The following is a 21,668-nucleotide window of genomic DNA, read 5'->3' on the forward strand; positions in this document are numbered from 1 at the left end:
AGCCTGAAGCTAGCTTACAAAATACGGGGGACCCTTCCTCTTTTTGTCCCCATATTTTGGGAGCGAGGATTAGGCCAAGAGCCTGGTGCTATAGAAATACAGGGAGACCCCAGGCCTTTTTTTCCCCTGTATTTCTGCAACCAGCACCGGCTCAAAGAGCCCAGGGCTGGTTATGCTCATGGAACATAGAAACACCGCACAGATCTGACTGATCTGATCAATGCTTCAGCCTTGTCCATATTTGGCTGCCAGGAAACTCAACAGCTAGATATGAATCACTGATCAGAAAATACGAATCCAGACAATATGGCAGATTAGTAAATTAGCCGTATTCTCAGGTCTTATTTTTGGACCGATCCTGATCGTACACATTTGTACCGTGGATAGGACGTGATCGGCATTCTTAGTAAAATTACCCCATTTGGGTGTTATTTTAAATGGGGTTTGGAATGATTCCAAGTATCTGCACTACTGGTCCTTTAATTGCAAATCAAGACTAATATTTTCCTGCTACACCTCTAAAGGTGCCCATACACGGTACAATTGCCGGGTGTGATGAGATGCACGCTCGCGCGCACAGCCCAACGAACAGCTCAAAAAGTATGTGCTGCATTTTTGTACTAGATTGCAACTCATTGCATTGAAAAATGTAAGCGATGCGATCTAGTCCAAATTGCATAAAATAATACCCCTTTTAGACCAAAACGCCGGGTCGCACCCGGCTTTTTGGACCCTGGTTAAAGCCGGGTGCGACCCGGCGTTTAGGGGCATTTACACCGGACGGGCTTAAACGCCCGCACCCCCCTCCCGGCACTTGAAGATGACAGCGCGATGTCATCTTCAAGCGCCGATCGACGCCGCCGTACCCGGAATGCTGCTGGGGGCAGCCCAGCACTAAGGTAAGCTGCTAGGCTGCCCCCAGTCCCCGCGCGCACCCCCCGCCATTGGACAGGAGGTGAATGGATGCCGCACACAGGCATCCGTTCACCTCCCGCCGCCGCCGCTGCTGTCTGCAGAGTATAGCAGACAGCAGCGCCGGCTGTCAGTGTCAGACTGACAATCCGTCCAACCTGCGGACGCTGCGGTCCGCAGGTTGGACGTTCCCCATTCATGTAAATGGGAGCCGGGTCATCCGACCCGGCGTTCCCATTTACACCGCCCTCTACCTAGGTCCTAGTCGTGTTCTACCCAGGTCAGGACCTGGGTAGAAGTCCCGTGTAAAGGGACACGGCGGTAGGGATTTACACCACCGAAGATCCGGGTCTGACCCGCCGCTGACCCGGATTTTTCGGCGGTGTAAAAGGGGTATAATTGTACCATGCATGTGCACCATAACATAACACCTACAAGAACTGTTTATTAACTTTCACTTTTTTTAAATAGCACATTCTACTGTTTAAAAAAAGAGTGCCATTAATACCAAGCCTGTTAGCAGTTCCTATGCTACTTTTGTGATATGTTCATGTAGCCAGCAGATGTCAGTATTGCTATTCCTATAACTAAGCCATTGTTTTCCAAACCTTTTTCATTCACGGCATCATAGAGAATCAGCTTCTTTTTCTTTTTCTTTTTCTTTTTTTTTACAGCACCCCTAGGATAAAAGGACCCCTAGGATAAAACAGCACCCCTAGGATAAAACAGCACCCCTAGGATAAAAGGACCCCTAGGATAAAACAGCACCCCTAGGATAAAAGGACCCCCTAGGATAAAACAGCACCCCTAGGATAAAAGGACCCCTAGGATAAAACAGCACCCCTAGGATAAAAGTTTTTTTATTGATAACTTTAGAAAAAAAATACATGAAGTAATTTGACTGTCATCCTTCTGGTCAGTTATGAGGTGATGTACAGTTGTGTTTCTGACTGTCCACTTTGACTATAATTTAATTTGGTCTTGGACCAACATAAGACACCCTGCAATAGCCTTGCAGCACCACAGGGTGCCTAAGCACACAGGGCCTTATTCTAGTTCACTCTTTCTGACAAAATCCTTCTTAGATGGACAAAACCATGTGCACTGCAGGGGGGCAGATGTAACATGTGCAGAGATAATTAGATTTGTGTGAGTTATTTTGTTTCTGTGCAGGGAAAATACTGACTGCTTTATTTTCACATTGCAATATAGATCTCACTTTGAGGTAAAACCCCACCAAAATCTAATTCTCTCTGCACGAGTAACATCTGCCCCACCTGCAGTGCACATGGTTTTGTCCAGCTAAGAAGGATTTTGTCAGAAAGAGTGAACTAGAATAAGGCCCACAGTTTGGGAACCAGTGAACTAAGCCAAGACTTTGGCTATTTACAATTTCACTTCACAATGTGTTAACTAACATTTCCACTGAGATTTGTCATGTTTTCATTTGGAACTCACTCATTGATTTTTCACATTCCTCTCTAACACACATTGAGCGCAGGCCTCACAACCCCCATCTCGATAAATTTACATGAACATTTATTCAAACTGCTATTTGGAACAAGCGTCCCTTCTTTAAAAGTCATTACACGGGTGGATACCATACCTCCCAACTGTCCAGCTTATCGCGGGAACATCCAGGGCCGGCGCCACCACTAGGCAGCTCTAGGCATTTGCCTAGGGCGCCGGCACCTGGAGGGCGGCAGTTCGCCCTCACCCCCAGCATGGAGGGTTAGCGAACTGTGGTACCTGTGTAAAAAACTTGCGTCCCTGCAGTGCTGGAGCGTGCAGGGGTGTCCGTGCCGCCGGGGGAACCTGCGGCGCTGTCATTGTTTATAAGCTGGCCGTGGCTGGCGGGGTCCCTACAGTGAATAGAAAATAACTAGCGCTATGCGCGCAGCGGCGCGGGAAGCGCTAGTTATTTTCTATTCACTGCAGGGACCCCGCCGGCCGCGGCTAGCTTATACACAATGACAGCGGCGCAGGTTCCCCCGGGATCCCGGCGTTCAGAATTCCAACGCCGGAATCCCGACAGCCGAAATGCCGACAAGGGGGGGACGTGGGTGACATTTTTCGGGACTTACTCTAGGGGTAAGTATTTTAAAATAAGTGCAGCGTGTGCTGTGTGGGCCCATTACCACTCCACCCATTATAAATATGCCACTGTCAGGGAGGTCCTAGTATAGCAGACATGGCTGCCACATCTACTGTGTGGGCTGGTGGTGGAAAGTAATTCTCCATTTAAGGGGGGGGGGGGGGTTTTGTCCTACGGTAAGGTTGCCAGACCTATGTAGCTAGAGCTGACAAGGAATCAGGCGTACCATTATTCTTGGTTGGTGGATGATACAAAGTGCCTCCAATTCCAGTTTAAACCACCATCATCTTCTGCAGCAGCTTAGAACTCAATCTATAACTCTGTGCCATGTGTGGAGTGAAGCACACTGTATTGTCATGCTTAGTGAGCAATGGGTTCTTTTGGATTATTTGGTGGCATGGTGGCCTCTGAAATAGGAATGGGGCACCCCTAGTCTTGATGAATTTATAGTTTGCCATCAGGAACTCTAGTTGATTCCTTTTGTATTTTATAGTGGTCTCCAGTATAGTGAATAACAGTATAACTACTTCTTGCAGTGTTCACAAGAATGCAGTCTGTATTGCAGAGGTTTAATTTTGTATTGAGAAGAAATAGTGAGTTTATTAAGACACTCCGTACATTTTTTTATCAGTCATTTCCTACAGTATTTCTATAGTAATTAGCAAGGGGCGCTGAAGTGAATCATGAACTCGATTTAATTTAATAAAATTTATTAGGTACACAAATTCAGTAAATTCTGTGCGTGTGCACAATAAGAATAATACTATACATACAATAACAACAATAATAAAAATAAATAGAAAAATAGAAAAGAAAAATGAAAATGAATAGAAAAACAAAACATGAGGGGGGGAACAATGGACGAATAGTAAAAACAAATTAGCAGCACTGATTTATCAGCCTATATTAGGCACAGAGCACCGTCCAATTGTGTGATATACAGATACCCGCGTCCGGGTATAGAAGTGAGTCCTTAAGCATGTTTGGCTTTAGTTAGGGATATCCTTGATCAAAAAGACTCAGGTATTGCTATAATAAGCACATCGGATATTTAGTGGTTTAAGGCCAAATGCCCAATAATTTGCAAAGGACAATGTCAGCAATAAATTTTATATTACCGGTCCTTGGGCTGAATGGTCGCCGCTTTTATGGAGGGTCTTCACTTGGACCTGATGCCCGGAGACGCCGCTTAGATGGTGCGACTTTCTTGTTGGTTCACCGTTGTTCATCCTTGGACCACTTTTGGTAGCTACTTACCACTACACACAGGGGATGCCCCAAAAGACCTGCCATTCTGGAGATGTTGTGATCTAGTCTAGACAATTTGTCACTTGTCAAAGTCAGATCAGATCCTTACATTTGCCCATTTTTCCAACTTAAAGTATAAGGCATCAAATGAAAGCCCTGACTGCTCACTTGCTGCCTAAAATATCCTGCCCATTCACAGGTGGCAGTGTAATGAGATAATCAATCTAATTCACTTCACCTGCCAGTGGTTTTAATGTTATGTCTGATGGTTTTCATTTCAGGCATTGTTTTTCACACCTTGGGTGAGATGCTGCAAGCATCATCGCCAGTCTCCACATGCATTTAGTAATGTCAATGGATAGCTCTTGTGGTAAAAGACATATTTTGTGATTATAGGACTTCCGGGTTATGGACCCTGAGTATATGCACATGCGCCAAATGATAAGTGCTATCAGGGATGCTGGGAATGATCCAGTTGGATCCCTCATAGCAGAAAACTGCAATAGAAGCCCATAGGCAACACTGATTTGAAAACCACATTTCCCACTGCGTCCAAGCCCCAAAATGTATTGCAATCCGGGCTTGGTGTATATGGAGGGTGTGGCCAAATCTCGGAAAACGTACATTTTGGAGTGTTCCCAGGGCAGAGGGTAATTGCTCCTGATGATTGAATAGCTGCCCAAGTGATAGCCAAGGTGTGGGCTACGGTAGCAACTTATGGAGCTTTCTGAAGAAGTTGTACTATGCTGTGAGACCCGTATGCTGCAATGCTGTAACCATTCTTGCTTATGCTGATTACGTGGTATGCTGTGTACCTTCCTTCTACTAAATAAAGACCAAGACTTCATCTTATCCAGTGTGTGTGATTCCTTGTTACATAGGAAACTAGTAAAGATGGTGTAATAGCATTACTGCATCACAGCACCACAGCCTGTGGAGGTTATATATTTTCCTTATAGATAGGTGGGTTTCCTCTGGGTACTCGTTTCCTCCCCCAATCTAAAAATATGCTAATACGTTACTTAGCTTCTGACAAAACATTAACCCTAGTGCGTGAGTATGTACGTATGTTTAAGGCAGACTAGATCGGTCAAGTGGCTCTTATCTGCCAATCAATTGCCAAAACAGAATTTTAAATTCAAAGAATTTGTGCATCAATAAATCCAACTTTAAAAATAGATATCAATTAATGGCCACACTAAAAATGTACTAGTTTGCTGTAATACAATTACTAATGTTCAGCAATGTTAGGGTAGTTTTGGATAATGTAGTTTGCAGATCACAGGACTGAATTATTGTTTAAAAAAGCACATCTGAAAGATTTATTTTTTAAAAGTTTATTGTACATTACAAATAAAGGAAATGATTGGTATCAACAAGATGCAATTCTGTAAAATAAAAAACATACACTGCTTGGTAACTTTATATCAACAGTATTATTGTATGGTGTTGTCGATATTATACAATGGTTTATCTCCTTTGACTGATTATTTCCAATACTGTATTTCTGTAAAACCTATAGTTTATCTTAAAATTTAGTTGTTACAAATACAGATAGCAGCTTTTCCCATTCATTTTCAATAATACCTAATCATGTAGAAAAATAGATCATCTTAGCATTGAAGTTATGAGTTTGACTGTAATAAACATAAATATGCATTTTTTTATGTAAATGTAGTCTTTTAATTAGTTATTATATAATTTCGATAGTTACCTACTGTATAACATTTCCAATAGGATGATCGATCCCATAAATGTATTAGTAAAACAATTAAAGTCATAGGTGTAAAAATGCCCTATGAAAAATCCCAGAGGGCAGGTGTAGGTTGGATGTGTGTTACAGTAAATGTGAAAAAGCCAATTGTGGACCTACTGTAGCACCCAGTTCTGAATTTTGAAATGAACTGGACAGACCACTTTACTGACAAAGTGCTCAGATCTGGGAGGCTGGTCTACTCTCTCACGAGCCCATGATAAATACCCAATTGCCTATCTATGACCTTCTAGTGAGATTGTTAATCAAATAGTACTATCCAACTCCGAATTTATCTATGTGTCACACAGAACAAGGCACCAAAATATAAGTAGACGAACAACCTCAAATCTACCTTGAATGCCTATTGATCATATTAGCAAAAGATCTGACACATTAATTGTCGCATTGCCATTAATCTACAGGCTGAAGAGGTGAATACTGTTATGGGTATATTAGTCTCTAAATGTAGAATTATCAATCCAATATCGATGATATATGCCTGTATACCAAGATCAGGTCACTATTTAAATATGCTATAATTCTGTACATCTATCATTACAGTTACCAAGGCAAACAGTAACCCTTTTCTGATGACATTTGCTTCTCAACAACATAACAATGGAACACTATTATACAACCAAAAATAAAATTTTAGCTTTATCATATGTGATCACTATTTATTTACCCATTAGCAATTATTATGGGCTTTTATTAATGTTAGATATGCAAATCAGACAACGGTCTAGGGATGAACACTAGTTGATCCATATAGCAGCTGGTACTTCTTATGTTTTGCTCAAAATAGATATCGATTGGACACAACAGTTGCCAATATGGTTTACAACTAAAACTAAATCCGTTATCAAAATAGCTCTACGTGGCCTGCTGTTATCAGGTTAGGGCCATTATGATGATGTGCTATGTTAACTAAATTTAATAGCTACAGTAGGTTAACATTTTTGGTATGTTTTCCTATCATTAGAAGCAATGTGTTTGGCACTGCGCACCCAAGATGGATCGTTCTTCCACTCAAATGTACAAGTGGTAAATTGTTCCCATAATAAAGGGCATCTCCTTAATACTGCACAATAAAGGAAAAAGTATGAATACAGATATATCCTCTCTTAGTTTATTCGCTGCATGCATATGCATCGTGGATCATGGAAGCATACATAGTGCGCCAGAACACTATTCACGGACATCAGCTCACGATTGATGTTGCTACCCGCTAAGATGAGTTAGGACTCACCTGCAGATGCTCCTTAATGTTCTAATGAACCAATTTGTGTTTCAAAATGGAAACTCATGGAATAATACTAAAGTAGGCCTATCAATTATTTTTTTAATACTATTGTTAGAAGTAAGAAGACATTTCATGGCTCATTTGTCGTGACATTTTTTTGCCATTGGGACTGTCAATTGGCTATATTCCTCAACTATAGACACTGTCGTCCTTTGAAACTTTGGCCCATCTCTTTCAAAAGCAGAATTTAATGCTAAAGGTGTGGACATCCCCAAAGCACATATCATAAGATTTTTTGTTGGCTCTGGACAGTGGCTGTATTGGACCAATAACAGCCTAAAATTTCCATGACTGCAAATTCTTATTGGTCAATGCAGCCATGCTTCCTTTGCTGTTTTACGCATTTTGGGGCCGCTACAGTACATACCGCTGGTGGGCTTGGGACTTTGCAATGGAGAGAATTGATTGCAGTGCTTTTTTTCACCCATTACCATCTTTAAGTATGCAGCATAAGCTCTTTTCTTTAACATTGGGGCATCAATAATAACTATTTAGTGGCATTTGTTCTTATAATTAACATTCAAAAGCTGTCTTGTTGATAAACACACGACATTTTGAAACCAGCAGAAATATAGACCTTACATAAAAAAGTAAAAATAGACATAATATATTAGCTTAATATATTTTTTTACTTAATATATTCTCTATATTTTTAGATTATAATCACTGTGCAAAATAACTTAAAATATATTAAACCCTGGGATGTACAACCAATTAATATACATTTTGTCTATGGAAAAACCTCATATTAGTCAGATTAACCACAGTATAAGACAACACCATAAATTTCCTTATATTACACATCTCTTACATTCTTTCTGCTACAAAGCAAGCTATTGGCCCAGTATGCAAATAGGACAAGACAAAATGAAACTTGTCATTCAGTATTGCTGTAGTGTGGAAAAATGGCAGAATAATGATTAAAAAAAATAATGATTTTCATAGTCTGTAACCTATACAAGAAATACTGTCCTTGGGTTCATTCCATTTTTTAACACTACAGCTTAATTGTTACAGAAATAAACAAAATATACAAAAGGGCAATGAGTTAACTTTTCTTACGATTTACATAATAATCATATTTTGCAAATCAAACTCATTTCACAGCTACCAAGTTTAAAATGACATCACAAAGAAAATACATATTATATCTGAACACAAATAAACCACAGAGTTCGTTACAAAAATTGAAACTGTACATGCAAATATTGTGAAATGCAAGACTTATGAACAAAGGCTGGTGTGGAAGGTGTAAGTGTGAACAATTCATCTTGATCTGAGCTGCAACATTTTATAAGAGTGTTGAAACAATTCATCTACAACATTGCACTTAATTTGTAGAAGAAGGTATGCATATTTTAGATAAAAGAGAATGACCAAAAGAATTATCAATAACTGTAATGTGTCAACGCACATATTTATTGGCAACATTGGAGAAGGTCATCAACATACACATTTACATTTGATTAAAGGGGATGACTATCAGATCCCACTTGTTTTAAATGAAACACCCTAATGCAGGGTACACACCAGAACGATCATGATCGTGAGACGATCGTATAATGGTTGCACGATCTGTTGGAGCACACGATCTGCACACAATCTGCATACGATCCGATTACAATCTGTACCCAATTGAAGGGATCTTTTACAAAGATAGGATCTCCAAAATTACCAAATGACCAGCAGGGACGTGCATCGGATTTGAATCTGATCTAAAACATGCCTAAACAGGCCCAATTTACATACAATCGGTCAAAATTGCATTAAAATTGACGGGCTTGTGGCCAAATCATTATGGTGTGTACCCGGCATAAAGGATCTGTAGATTGCTAATAAAAAGAGACATTTCTTAACCCTTTGAGTGCCAACATCTCTATAAGAGATGTGTAAAATAGCCCCTATAAAAAGCCAGTTTCTCTCACATTTGTTATATAAAGTCAAATAAAAAATGTGTGTAAAAAAAATTATATATATTTTCTATATAAGGTAAACATTACAGGTCATTATGATGAATAAAAATGTTTGCTTAGCAATTTTCACACCTGTTTCTACAAATTCACTTGGCTCTCAAAGGGTTAAAAATACATTTGTTCCAATGTAGGTCTTCATGTTACAGTATTTGTATAGTCCTAAGCAGATGGTAACCTTGGCAATTTCAATTTGTACAGCAAATCTGCTTATCTCTTCAAACATACTGTACCACCCTTATCTGTTTGATAGATGTTATTAAACAATCCGTTCGCACTGGTGTCAAACTCATGGTCCTCCAGCTGTTGTGGAACTACACGTCCCAGCATGCCCTGCCACAGTTTTAGCAATCCATTATATAAAATCTGTGGCAAGGCATCCTGGGACGTGTAGTTCCCCAAAAACTGGAGGGCCATGAGTTTGACACCACTGCAAAGCATACTGAATATGAAATAAAAATACTAAACCCTGTAAAACCAGGTCAACTATTGTGTTTAAACTTTTTTCTGTAGAGAACACAACATACAAACAGGGTGTAATACTCTCCATCTCACAATGAAGAAATTAGGGGGAAAGGGTGTTCTAGCAGGGTTAGGTTGCTCACCACATCAGAAGAAAGTGGTTTATAAGTCAATGTGATTCAGATTCAATAACTCATTTTAAACCACCTTCCTTATTACCATGGAGAGCTGTTTTAGAAATGAAGGGTAGAAGTGCATACTAATTAACTTGAGAAAGAGAACAAAAGTGTAAATTTACTTAATAGGACACTCAAACCTTCAACTCCACAAAATAAGAAACATGTAAATGTGTTATTTGAGCCAGTGAAGTCTATGCAAGTGGCATGTCGAGTGATAAATATTATTGCTATAGGTATATGGAAAGTGCAATAATTAAGCATTGGGCTCCTGTAAATCTTAATGATTTCTGTCAAGGAAAAAAAATGAAAATATAAAAAATGTATACAGATTAAAAATCTAACAATGAACACTCCTATCATGCTGTTTGTTATACAAAGACGGATGAAAATAGATATTGTGATGCAGTATTTTATCATTATATACTGTGTGTGTGTGTGTGTGTGTATATGTATATATATATATATATATATATATATATACATATACATACATACATACATACAAGTATTACACACACTCACACATTTGGAGTTTGTTGCCGACTCAGAGACGTTTGGTGATGAAACACAATGATGGAGTATGTTTGTGTTATAGTCTGATCTGTGGTGTTGAGGAAGTTTAACATACAAAGTTGATTTTAAAAATCCTTCTTGCTCCAAAGTTTTCTAGTATCACCATAATTTAAATCCAAATCAAAAATGGTGGGGAAAAAAGCACTTTCTACAGCAGAATTTTTTTTACACAGTCTTTGTACCCTTCTATGAAGAGTTTTGTAGTATACAAAGTGCAAAGACAAACACACATACAGTAAGGAAATTAAAAAGAAAAAAAAAAGTAAAAAAAGAGAAATTGCAAGTCTGTTTCTTTTTCCAGTAAAGTGCTGATAACAGAATTAGCTTGGTTTGTGTTTAGTGCTATTCGGCAGGGATGAAGGTGTCCATCTATCTCCATGGCAAGAGACGTTTACACAGGCCCGTGACGGGCTTCATACTTTGCCAAAATGTTCTTGCATTTGCCAAGCTCTTTCCGGAGGTCCGCAACCTCCAGTCGTAAGGCAGAATTTTCCTTCTCAAGGAATGAGGCCCGGATGGCAATCTGATTCTCTTTTAGCCTTCGTGCATCTCTAGACCGCTTGGCTGCCATGTTGTTCTTTTTGCGCCTTGCCCAATATTTTTCATCCTGCTCATTTGTTCAAGACAAAATAGAACATTATTTTAGATTTTGGAATAATAGAACATAGAATGAAATACACAGGGGAATACTAAAACAGACACTATAAAATACTTTTGTAGGCTTATCTAGAGGGCAAATATAATTTTTTTATGTTTAACGCAAAGGTTCTCAAACTCTGTTCACAAGACACCCTAACAGTTCAGATTGTAAGGATAAATATGCTTGGGCACAGGTGACCTATTTAGTGCCTCAGACCATTTGATCTGTGCTCAGCCACTATACTTAAAACTTTGTCCAACTTTGAGAATTATCCTAAAATATTAATACAAATGCAAATTACCCTAAAATACAAATTTCTGGGCCGTGCTTTATACTTGTGCCCTGGGTATCTGACCCTCTAACTCAGCACTTCATACAGCCCTGGGCACAACAAAAACCTTGTCAATTAGATTTATTTAATTTGCACTTTATTGATTAGGGATAGTTGAAGATAGCCTGTTAATTGGTTAGTGCAACATTGTATTTAGTCTAACAAAACCTTGACTATATAAACATGGCCCTTATTCAGATCTGATCGCAGTACAAATTTGTTCTCAAAATGGACAAATCCATGTGCACTGCAGGTGCGGCAGATGTAACATGTGCAGAGAGAGTTAAATTTGAGTGGTTTGTGTTGAAACAAATTTAAATTGCTGAGTATAAATAATGCAGCCAGTATTTACCCTGCATAGAAAAAAAATAACTAACTCAAATCTAACTCTCTCTCTCTATATACATCTGCCCCACCTGCAGTGCACATGGTTTTGCCCATTTTAAGAACAAATTTGTACTGCGATCAGATCTGAATATGGGCTGATGTGTGCGAATGAGAGTTCGTCACAAAAGATAGAGTAATGTGTTTCTTTTGGCACAGCACAAATACAATTCCAGTAATGTGTCAGTCCCGTACTTTCTTTCAAACTCCCCAGGGATAGATTTACTATCATCTTACAAGACATCGCACATTATTATTACCTGGAAAAAAAATGCAGCTGGCCAAAATGTAATCTTCAATTTTCCATCTAGCTAACCTGCCACAAAATCAGCTTTGAAGCAATTAATTATGCAGTCACTCGAGTCACAGCCATCCTTATTTTAACAAACTGCAAAAGTAAATCTTTTAATCCTGCCATGTTCAAGCCAAGGTTGGCAAGCTGTGATCACGTGCCCTCCGGAGGGGATTGTCTGGCTTAATCTCCCTAACCTGTCCCTAGAATCAAACAGCCAATCAGTCTCCTGTAATAGAACAGTGAGCCAGGATTAAGTATTCCGATAAGTGACCAGGCCAAATGATGTGATTAAAGCAAGACTGAGGCACTCTAGATCATTGGCTGGAACATTTAACTGGCTGTCTGGTGTCAAATTTCCAAAATAATTTGAAAATGTTTTCCTATTTCTCATGTGACACTAAGAGGATGTGTATCTATATTGTATCCAAGGTTTCGGTTCCATGGGGAAACAAAATGAAGCAAAATAAAGAAATCTATAATTATCCCACGATTTATAATGGAGGGCGCCAAACTGAATCTACTGTACAAACAATTCACATGCAAGCGCTCAAGTTACCTACAGGCCTAAGAGACAATGTTCACTGTCACTTCAGAACCACTTGAAATAAGTTACTTTCCGTTATCAGAAGTTATTTTTGCACAATACGTGTACTGTCTCTCACCTATATATGGATGTCGGAACAGATTTAGTTACTCGGCACAAGTTATTCCGCACCCTGTTAATTCACATGTCACACTCTGTATGGTCTCCTTGTGACCAGATCTCATCACATGGCAAACTACGTATTTAATGTTTTGGATGACCCTCTCCATTGTACTCAGTAATTTAACAACAACACCCAATGCTGTTTCGCATGACATGCTTGCAGTTGAGCAGTTTCACATTAAAGATATGTCTTGTCTTTTAAAACCGGTCTTTTCTCAAAAGTGTATGGGGCCATAGATAGAGCTTTCTTTCCATTTTCATTAGACTTTGGTCATATTAATAAGTGTTGGCCGTTTACTCTGTATGTCCGATATTTTGATTATTGAGAGATGGATGAAGGACAGAAAGTTAAACAGAGAATTGTGGAAACACTCTGGTACAGTGCTGTTCCTACAGTTCAATGTTGAAATCAATCATCTGTCTATTCATCCCTCCTTCATTCACTTAAAGATGGAGTAGGCAACCCCTAAAAATATACTGAGAAAAACAACAATCCACATACGCAAATGAAACTCTCGATAGACGATATAGGTCAACCCTATTACCAAATTACTTCAACTGAAAATCTGTTACAGGTAGGTCAGAACAATTCTAATTGGGGATATGAAAACACCTGAAATATAGATCTTATACACCGTTTCCAACTTACCTTCAGATCATCAGGTATAAAGATTTTACGAGCCTTTTTAATCATTGGCTGTGGCTTTAGCTCCTCCTCTGAGAACTTGTGTTTTCGTGGATCAAACATCTCTTGCCCTGGAATACTGGAAAGGGCGAGATCTGCAGGGTCTGGTTCATATCCCACAGCCACTTGAATGGATTCTGGGTCAATTGGACTTGGGGTATTGCGGTTTGTGGGCAAAATTTGACCTGAAAGAAAGTCAGTAGATTTCATTAGATCATATCTCCTAACACTTCTCTTTACTGCTTATAGTATACTAAGAATGTTAAATACACCTAGGCAGATGCATTCATATGACCGCATGCAAATTGGCAGACTGCATGTTTAGCCTTTTATGTTTTCAATCATCCGGACAGGCCAATGTCCATGTGTAACAGCCCATACACACTAGAAGATTAGCTTTCCAATCTTGCTGGTTGGAATGAAATTCAAGAAATTTCTGGGAACAAATTACAATCAACCGTTTGCTCCCAAATGCTGGAAAATGGACAAAAGCACTCATCTGCATAAACTGATTGAACCAATTTGTCTTAAGGACCAATTTTTTTCTGTTTTCCATGTTTAGGAGCAAATTGTCAATTGTCATTTGCTCCCAAAAATTTCCAGCTTTTCATTCCAACCAGCCAAATTGGAAAGATAATCATCTAGTGTGTATGTGCCTTTATTTAGCTTTTCTCCACCTGCCCCAGTGCCGGGGATGCTAATGAAAATTTGCTCTCAACAGTTGCAGTGGACTGTAGGTCAGTGCTTTTTTGTCATAAAGGTGCAGAAAATGTATTTGAGGGTTTCATTTGAAGACATATCTATATATGTTTTATTAAATATATGCAAATAGGGAGCAAAAAACTTACAGTTTGCTTGTAAATGGCTCAATGATTATTTGTAGGAAACAATCTAAAAAAAGCACCGGGAATGAAAAATAAGAGGACAATGACCTCTTTATCCTTCAGAAACGAAACAATCTACACTAGATGCACTTTACGTAATTATGGTATATTTCAATGCTGTACTGTTCTATTCTCTCCCTCGTTGCTATGGGATACTTTCCAGATATACAGTATGCCTGGTTTTATCATTTTGATTTATTTCCTAAATCCTATAAATTAATGCTTATATAGAAACATAATATACAAAAGCTAAAAATATTTGAATGAATTCATACACGATACTGTGAATACCATTTTATGAAATGGAAAACTAAAACGATGAAGTGCATTTTTACATTTTAAAGCTTTACACGAAAATACATTGCATGGGTGCCAATATTCTCTGTTTAATATTCTAGATATAATTTCTCTCTGAAATATCAAGCAGTACAAATCACTGGCACACAACTCTTGCATGTCTTCCAAGTGATTTCCCCCTCATTTAATCTAAATTGTATGTCTTGGACTCTGCTGTAAAGATTGTGCAGTGCTGGCAGATGCAGCTCATATACAGAACCTTCTTGACGGTTTGTATGAATGACAATGCTCCTATCCTTAGCATGGACAACTGGCAAGTTCTCCATTACATTAACACAGTAAATACAATTGATGATCTGTCTCAAATCCCAATTTTGGGCAATAAATAAACTGTCATATTATATAATCTGCTACAGCATTTTAACCTTTTTACTGCATATATATATATATATATATATATATATATATATGTACAGAAAAGAAAGGGAGGTCAGCACCAGGTAATATAACAGGAGAGAGAGGAGCTAGGTGCCTATTCTACAAGATACTCCCCCTACTACTTATTAGGGGTGTCTGCTCAGGTCCTAAAAAGACAGTGGTGTACTGTCTCTATTGGAGAGGGGTTATTGTGAAAGGTACTTAGAACCCGGCGACTACGGTTAAAAATATATATATATAAGAATAGGCTTAGTGTTAAAAGATTAATACATTTATTTTACAGGTGAATAAAACAATCAATAAAAAATAGGGGTGGGGATACCTCAACAATATATCAGACTAGGGAGAAATTTCATATACAATAGAGTGTTATAAAATGACAAAAAATATATATGCTAAAACGTATGCACCATTTAAATGGATAAAAATACAGCTCAGAAGCTGCCCGACATGTTTCGTCTCTAAAGGACTTCCTCAGGGGGTGGGGACAAGCTGGTGGGAGCAGATATTTATGCAGTGGCAGACATTACATCACTTCCTGTAATTAATTAATAAATCAATTAAGAGCTAAAACGTGTGCTTCCATAACATTGTGCTATAGAACACTCATAAATGGACCGATAATACTAAATCATGCAGATGTTAGCAATTAATTAGTGTACACTATTGTAGTTACTACCATGCATACAATATACGATCGGGATAGCGGTGGAGTGGGGCGCAACGTCATTTCCGCCGAAATGACGTTGCGCCCCACTCCACCGCTATCCCGATCGTATATTGTATGCATGATAGTAACTACAATAGTGTACACTAATTAATTGCTAATATCTGCTAACATCTGCATGATTTAGTATTATTGGTCCATTTATGAGTGTTCTATAGCACAATATTATGGAAGCACACGTTTCAGCTCTTAATTGATTTATTAATTAATTAATTACAGGAAGTGATGTAATGTATGCCACTGCATAAATATCTGCTCCCACCAGCTTGTCCCCACCCCCTGAGGAAGTCCTTTAGAGACGAAACATGTCGGGCAGCTTCTGAGCTTTTTATTCTCTGCACTAAAACTAAGCGATTCCATTCAATTCTTTTACTTTGATCATATTTTGCATCTTATCTTGTTTATGAAATATCTCTCAGTATTTGTATCCATTTAAATGGTGCATACGTTTTAGCATATATATTTTTTGTCATTTTATAACACTCTATTGTATATGAAAGTTCTCCCTAGTCTGATATATTGTTGAGGTATCCCCACCCCTATTTTTATTGATTGTTTTATTCACCTGTAAAATAAATGTATTAATCTTTTAACACTAAGCCTATTCTTATATATATATTTTTAACCATATTACATACAGTACCTCTCTGTACAGTATATTGCCAATCTGTGCAGCAATATCATAATAGCCTCTCCGAGCTAGTATATAGTGAGATTTACCATACTTGTGTAACTAGTTCGTACTATACCTTCCTATTTCTTCCTACATTTGCATAAAAAAGATTTTGTGCAAGCTACATGTAACAATTGATCGATGTTTTAGAATGTATAACAGTTTATTATCATTTATGTATTTTGGGTCATTTATATATTTTTAGTCACTTGTTATTTTTATTTTGTATACTATCCACTATTCTTCTTGCATTGTCCTTATTTCCTTAGTAAAGGTTTCATGAATTACCTTACAACTTTAAAACAAATAAGAACAATGACTACTGCTGTCTGCCAGCAGAGGGCGCAAGTCAGTTAGGTTACTGCTTAGACACATCAATGAGCTGAACTGTCATTAAACAGATGAAAATCCTGATTAAAACTTTATTCTGGAGGCAGCAATCAAACAGAAAGGGTAGAGAAAGCAGCCTGATTAAGGAGTCGTCCAAGTGCTTGATTGGCGTGACTGAAATTTGCCAGTGACAGAAATAGCTTTGATGCAATCACATGATGTCTTCAAATTGGATACATTTGATGTATTCCTTATTTAACCTATCATGTACCATAATACTGACATTCTGGAAAAGTAAATGTACATATGCTGACCCAACATCTCTCTACCCCTATGTGAGTTTGGGCAGAATCAGAAATACAATATAAGCCCCAACCAATCAGCTTCTGTCATTTTTCAAACACAGCCTACTGTATAAAAGGAGAATTAGAAGCTGATTGGTTGATACTTTATCTCTCTCCAATGTCTGAAATATCTACTCAATATTTTTAAGGTCTATACACACTGGGCGACTATGCCCAGTGTGTATGGACAGTGATGATCGTGTTCATCGCTGGGGGGAAAGCCGTTCAGTGCATACACACTGAGCGACTTTCCCCCTGCCCGGCACCACCAGCGGGGAGAGGACGGCTTTGCATAGCGCAGCGCTATGCAAAGCCATCATCAAAGCCGCTCATCTGCTGGTATTACCAGCAGATAAGTGGCTTTCCCAGCGATGATGCGGGAGTGCGCAGCAGCGGGGGCATACACACTGGGCGGCTTTAAGCTGTAAGCCATTCAAACTGGGTGTTTTGAGCGATTTTCAGCTCAAAGTCGCCCAAAGTTGTGTGTGTGGGCCTTTTCAAGTTTTAGCATGTCATGTATGTATTTGATATACAGTATAACACACAATCTCACTCACACACACACACACACACCCTGCTTTAATACATTATTCCATACAACAGACACTCTTAAGGTGCCCATACAAGTAAGATTTATCTTCAGATCTGGCTGGTTGGAACAGAAACATGGTTATGGATGAGTGACAGTTTGTCAGTTTTCCAGCATTTCCAAGCAAATGGCCAACTGTCATTTGCTCTCATCCATAACCATGTTTTTGTTACAACCAGATCTGAAGATAAATCTGCGTGTGTATGGCCACCTTTAGAAAAAGGCTATGCATGGATATCTCAGAAACTGTTGGAACCAGAAGTTTAACCTTTTGAGTGCCAATGTTGCTATGAGAGATTGTGGAATCCGCAGTGCCTGTATTCGGCGAAAATAGCGGCGGGGGTTGAATACCCCATAAGTTTATATATTTTATCACAATCATTTTTTTTATCTTCTTAGAACTTATTAATGAATTGGAGCTTTTAAAAAAAAAAAAAAGATTAACAGACTAAAAATGATGCTTATTTAGTAGGTGCTGTACTTATGTCACTTGTTCAGCCCAAACTGTCCCTTGAGATTTTTTTAAAAAGTCAGTGTGTACGGTATATGCATGTGCCTCAGCTCTAAAGGAAGCAGAGTTCCATCAGTATGTATACAATCATGATTCTTTAATGTCATACTTTCGTAAAGATACTATTAAAAAAAAAAAACTATGCCGTCTAAACCTGGCTTTTCAAATCTTATTTGCTGGAAATGTTCCAGACATTCAGGGTCGAGCTGTTAAAACCAGTTCACAATCCTAATTTTACTTACTAATCCTCTCTAATATTAACTCTCCACATGCAAGACTGAAAGGCTGTACTGTGTGGATGGTAACTAGTAGACAGGTGGTGCATACTGTACAAGGCAGATTAGACCAGGCTTATCAAGATTCTGCTCCCGTAAGGCACGTCCACCTAAATAGATCTTCCTTAGCCCTTCTAGTAGTGATTGATCAGCGAGTCACATGTCCGAGTCTCAGTTCAGTGCTTTCCATTAGCAGTGTGCATTCACAGGGGCCAATACTCCCTTGTACGCAGAGCTGTTTAGGAAATGGTAGAGATTTATCAAATCACGGAGAAATATAAAGTAGCAATCAATGAGCTTCTGTCATTTTACAGGCTGTGTTTAAATATCCTTTCCTGTCCTTGTACCATAGACATGTGCTTCATAACAGTATATGATTATCAGAATGAAGGCACAATACTAGAGTCAGCAAAAGTACGCACCAAAGATTTATCTCCACAGTGGGAAACACAAGCAAGTGACTACATCCACCTGGTCATAATACCTAGTCTGACAGGATCATATTTATAGGAAACAATAATAACAAATCCTTTATCATGTCCTCTCAGTCACGCTCCTGCAGCCAAGCACTCTCTGCTCCCATATTGCTGATGGTAAGATATGTGGGATTCTGGGAAACCAGACTGAATAACATACATTTCTCTGTGAGCTATTCTATAAAAAAAAAAAATGTATTGTCTTAAAATGTCTTCTCAAATATCAAGTTTCTGGTCCTGCTTGTGAGTGCACGTGCAGGGAGACCCTTCTCTTCTCAGAGCTATGAGAATACCTTCTCAAAGTCATTTGCATATATGGCCTTCATAAATGATCTTTTGCTACTGAAAAACATTTGACTTGCTGCTGAACATATTTCTAAAGGCTAGTGCGAGAGTTTGCCCCGTATCTTGTACAGGACACATTCTGTACCAAGAGTTCACCCAAACTGCACCAGACATAATTATTAAGGCCTGAAAATAATCTTTCATTTTTGCGGGGTACTTTCCAAAGCGATCAGTGGGTGATAGGCTGTCTGGACATATGGATACAAACAAAATATAAGCAGTTAATACCAATGACATGGCAATTGATCAGCAAAAGGACATTAATAAATTCATGAACCTGTCTTATACCAAACCTAATGTGACAGAACCGAAAGCTCTGGTAGTGCTGCTAAGTTACCATGGGAGATATTGATCCAACCTTCTAAAGAGGACAGAAGTTGCCCATAGCAACCATTTAGATTTTTTCTATTTATGTTCAAGAATATGCTAGATAAATGATACCTACAGATGGAGCCCGCTTCATGTAGTGGGGGTCTGGAGGTCGGATCGCCAACCACCAGCCCCCAGAAGGGGATGCATGCGTGTCCCCTTACAATGGAGCTCCCTGCCGGTACCCACCGCCCGGAAACTGGGCCCATCCCAGTTAGATGAAGCGCCAACTCGCCAGTGGGGGCATTCTGGCGAGCCCCGACGCTGGCTGAGAGGCGCTCCATCTGTAGAAGCTGATTGGTTACTACGAGCATCTCCTCCACTCTTGAGAAGCTTTGATACATCTCTGCTATGTCATCTATTAAACCTAGAGGCATTGGTACAGAAGCTTAGGGAAATAGTGTAGAGAAATAAAGTACAAGCAAACCAGCTCCTAATTGCCATGTTACAGGTTGTTTGAAAAATGACAGGAGGTGATTGGTTGGTACTTTTATACCTCTCCAAGGTTTGATGCATTTCCCTCCTAGTACTGTTAATAAATCTGTTAATGGGTATGCTGCATGTACTCCGATAAATTGGCAGGATTGTTACCAAGGGACTGTTTAGGGAGTTTGATCCGTTAAGATGCAAAATTGCAGAATTATGGCTAAGACTTTAAAAAACAAAAACAAATTGTTCTTAAACAGCAAGAGTTGCAACCCAAGACGGGGTGGGGATTGCAATGAACAGCCAAACAGGGATCGCTGGCACTGAGCTGCAACAGCAACACTGTATTTGGTATGAAAAAAACATGGTTACTTTTAAACTTATTATTATGGTTCCAGAAGTAGTAAGCGAAATGAAGTCATCATGCCCTTAATAATCAATGAAAAAACTAACAAAAAAAGGACCCCAAGCGCTAATAAAAATGAGAAATTATATATATCATAATTTTTTGGAGCAGTAGGTATGTTTTACACATGTAAGATATATTCTATTCTTGAAACTTGCATTTGTATGATACATATGTGCATTTGATTAGCATGGTTATTATTTGTACACGACTTTCATTCGACAATATTAAATATATATAAGAAATAAGAATACAAATATGTAATGTGTTCTGATATCTTTATTATATCTGCCATATTAGATGTGGTGTACTGATTTTTAAAAGATAATAAACAACGAGCCTATAAAACTGGTCCATTCATCAATCTATGAAAATGCATCTTTAAAATGACTATTACCTTTGTTAGACCTCACAGTATGTATGAAGCGGACTTTGAGAAAATATAGCAATTATCGGAGCCGAAAACCCCGAAAATTGTATGTGTATGTTATATATATGGAATCGGTACATCTGTCAGACCAGACTCAGGTCTACAGTCATTAGGTCGACCCCAGAAGGTCGACTGGCCCCAAGGTCGACCTTGGTCCATGTCGACCTTAAGTCATGTCGACCTTGACCCATGTCGACCTTTAACTCTGTCGACATTGGGGCCAGTCGACCTTCCGGGGTCGACCTAATGACTGTCGACCTAAGTGTGGTCTGACAGATGACCGTTTCCCAAAATAGTAACAGTGACATTGGGGCAGATGTATTAAGCTTTAACAAGAGATAAATGCAAGGGTGATAAGGAGAGATAAATGTCCAGCCAATCAGCTCTTTACTTAATTTTTTTCAAACACAGGCTGTAGCATGGCAGTTAGCAGGTGATTGGCTGGACGTTTATCTCTCCTTATCACCCTTGGATTTATCTCTTGTTAAAGCTTAATACATCTGCCCCATTACATCTGTATGCAATTAAATTAGACATCTGTGTACAGTCATATGCATATGAATTCAGCTATAAAAGTTCTGTTATTTTCAAGCAATGTAAAAGGAACTG

At 38.8% G+C, this 21,668-nt stretch overlaps 1 protein-coding gene across 2 annotated transcripts in view; it reads right to left on the reverse strand.

Moving 5' to 3' along the window:
- Positions 1-5,576: 5,576 nt before the first annotated feature.
- Positions 5,577-21,668, reverse strand: part of HLF (HLF transcription factor, PAR bZIP family member) — a 35,566-nt gene continuing 19,474 nt past the window's right edge. The window contains exons 3-4 of one of the 2 annotated variants that reach the window (XM_083148646.1): positions 13,504-13,724; positions 5,577-11,105 (exon numbers count right to left, since the gene is read on the reverse strand). In XM_083148646.1, the coding sequence (XP_083004772.1) occupies positions 10,890-11,105; positions 13,504-13,724 (437 nt within the window). In that variant the 3' untranslated portion in view covers positions 5,577-10,889. Of the gene's footprint in view, positions 11,109-13,503; positions 13,725-21,668 lie in introns of both variants that reach the window. The other variant, XM_083148644.1, reaches the window with a different exon arrangement.

The sequence above is a fragment of the Crinia signifera genome, chromosome 6, assembly GCF_055691185.1.
Source record: "Crinia signifera chromosome 6, ASM5569118v1, whole genome shotgun sequence".
NCBI classification, from domain to species: domain Eukaryota; kingdom Metazoa; phylum Chordata; class Amphibia; order Anura; family Myobatrachidae; genus Crinia; species Crinia signifera.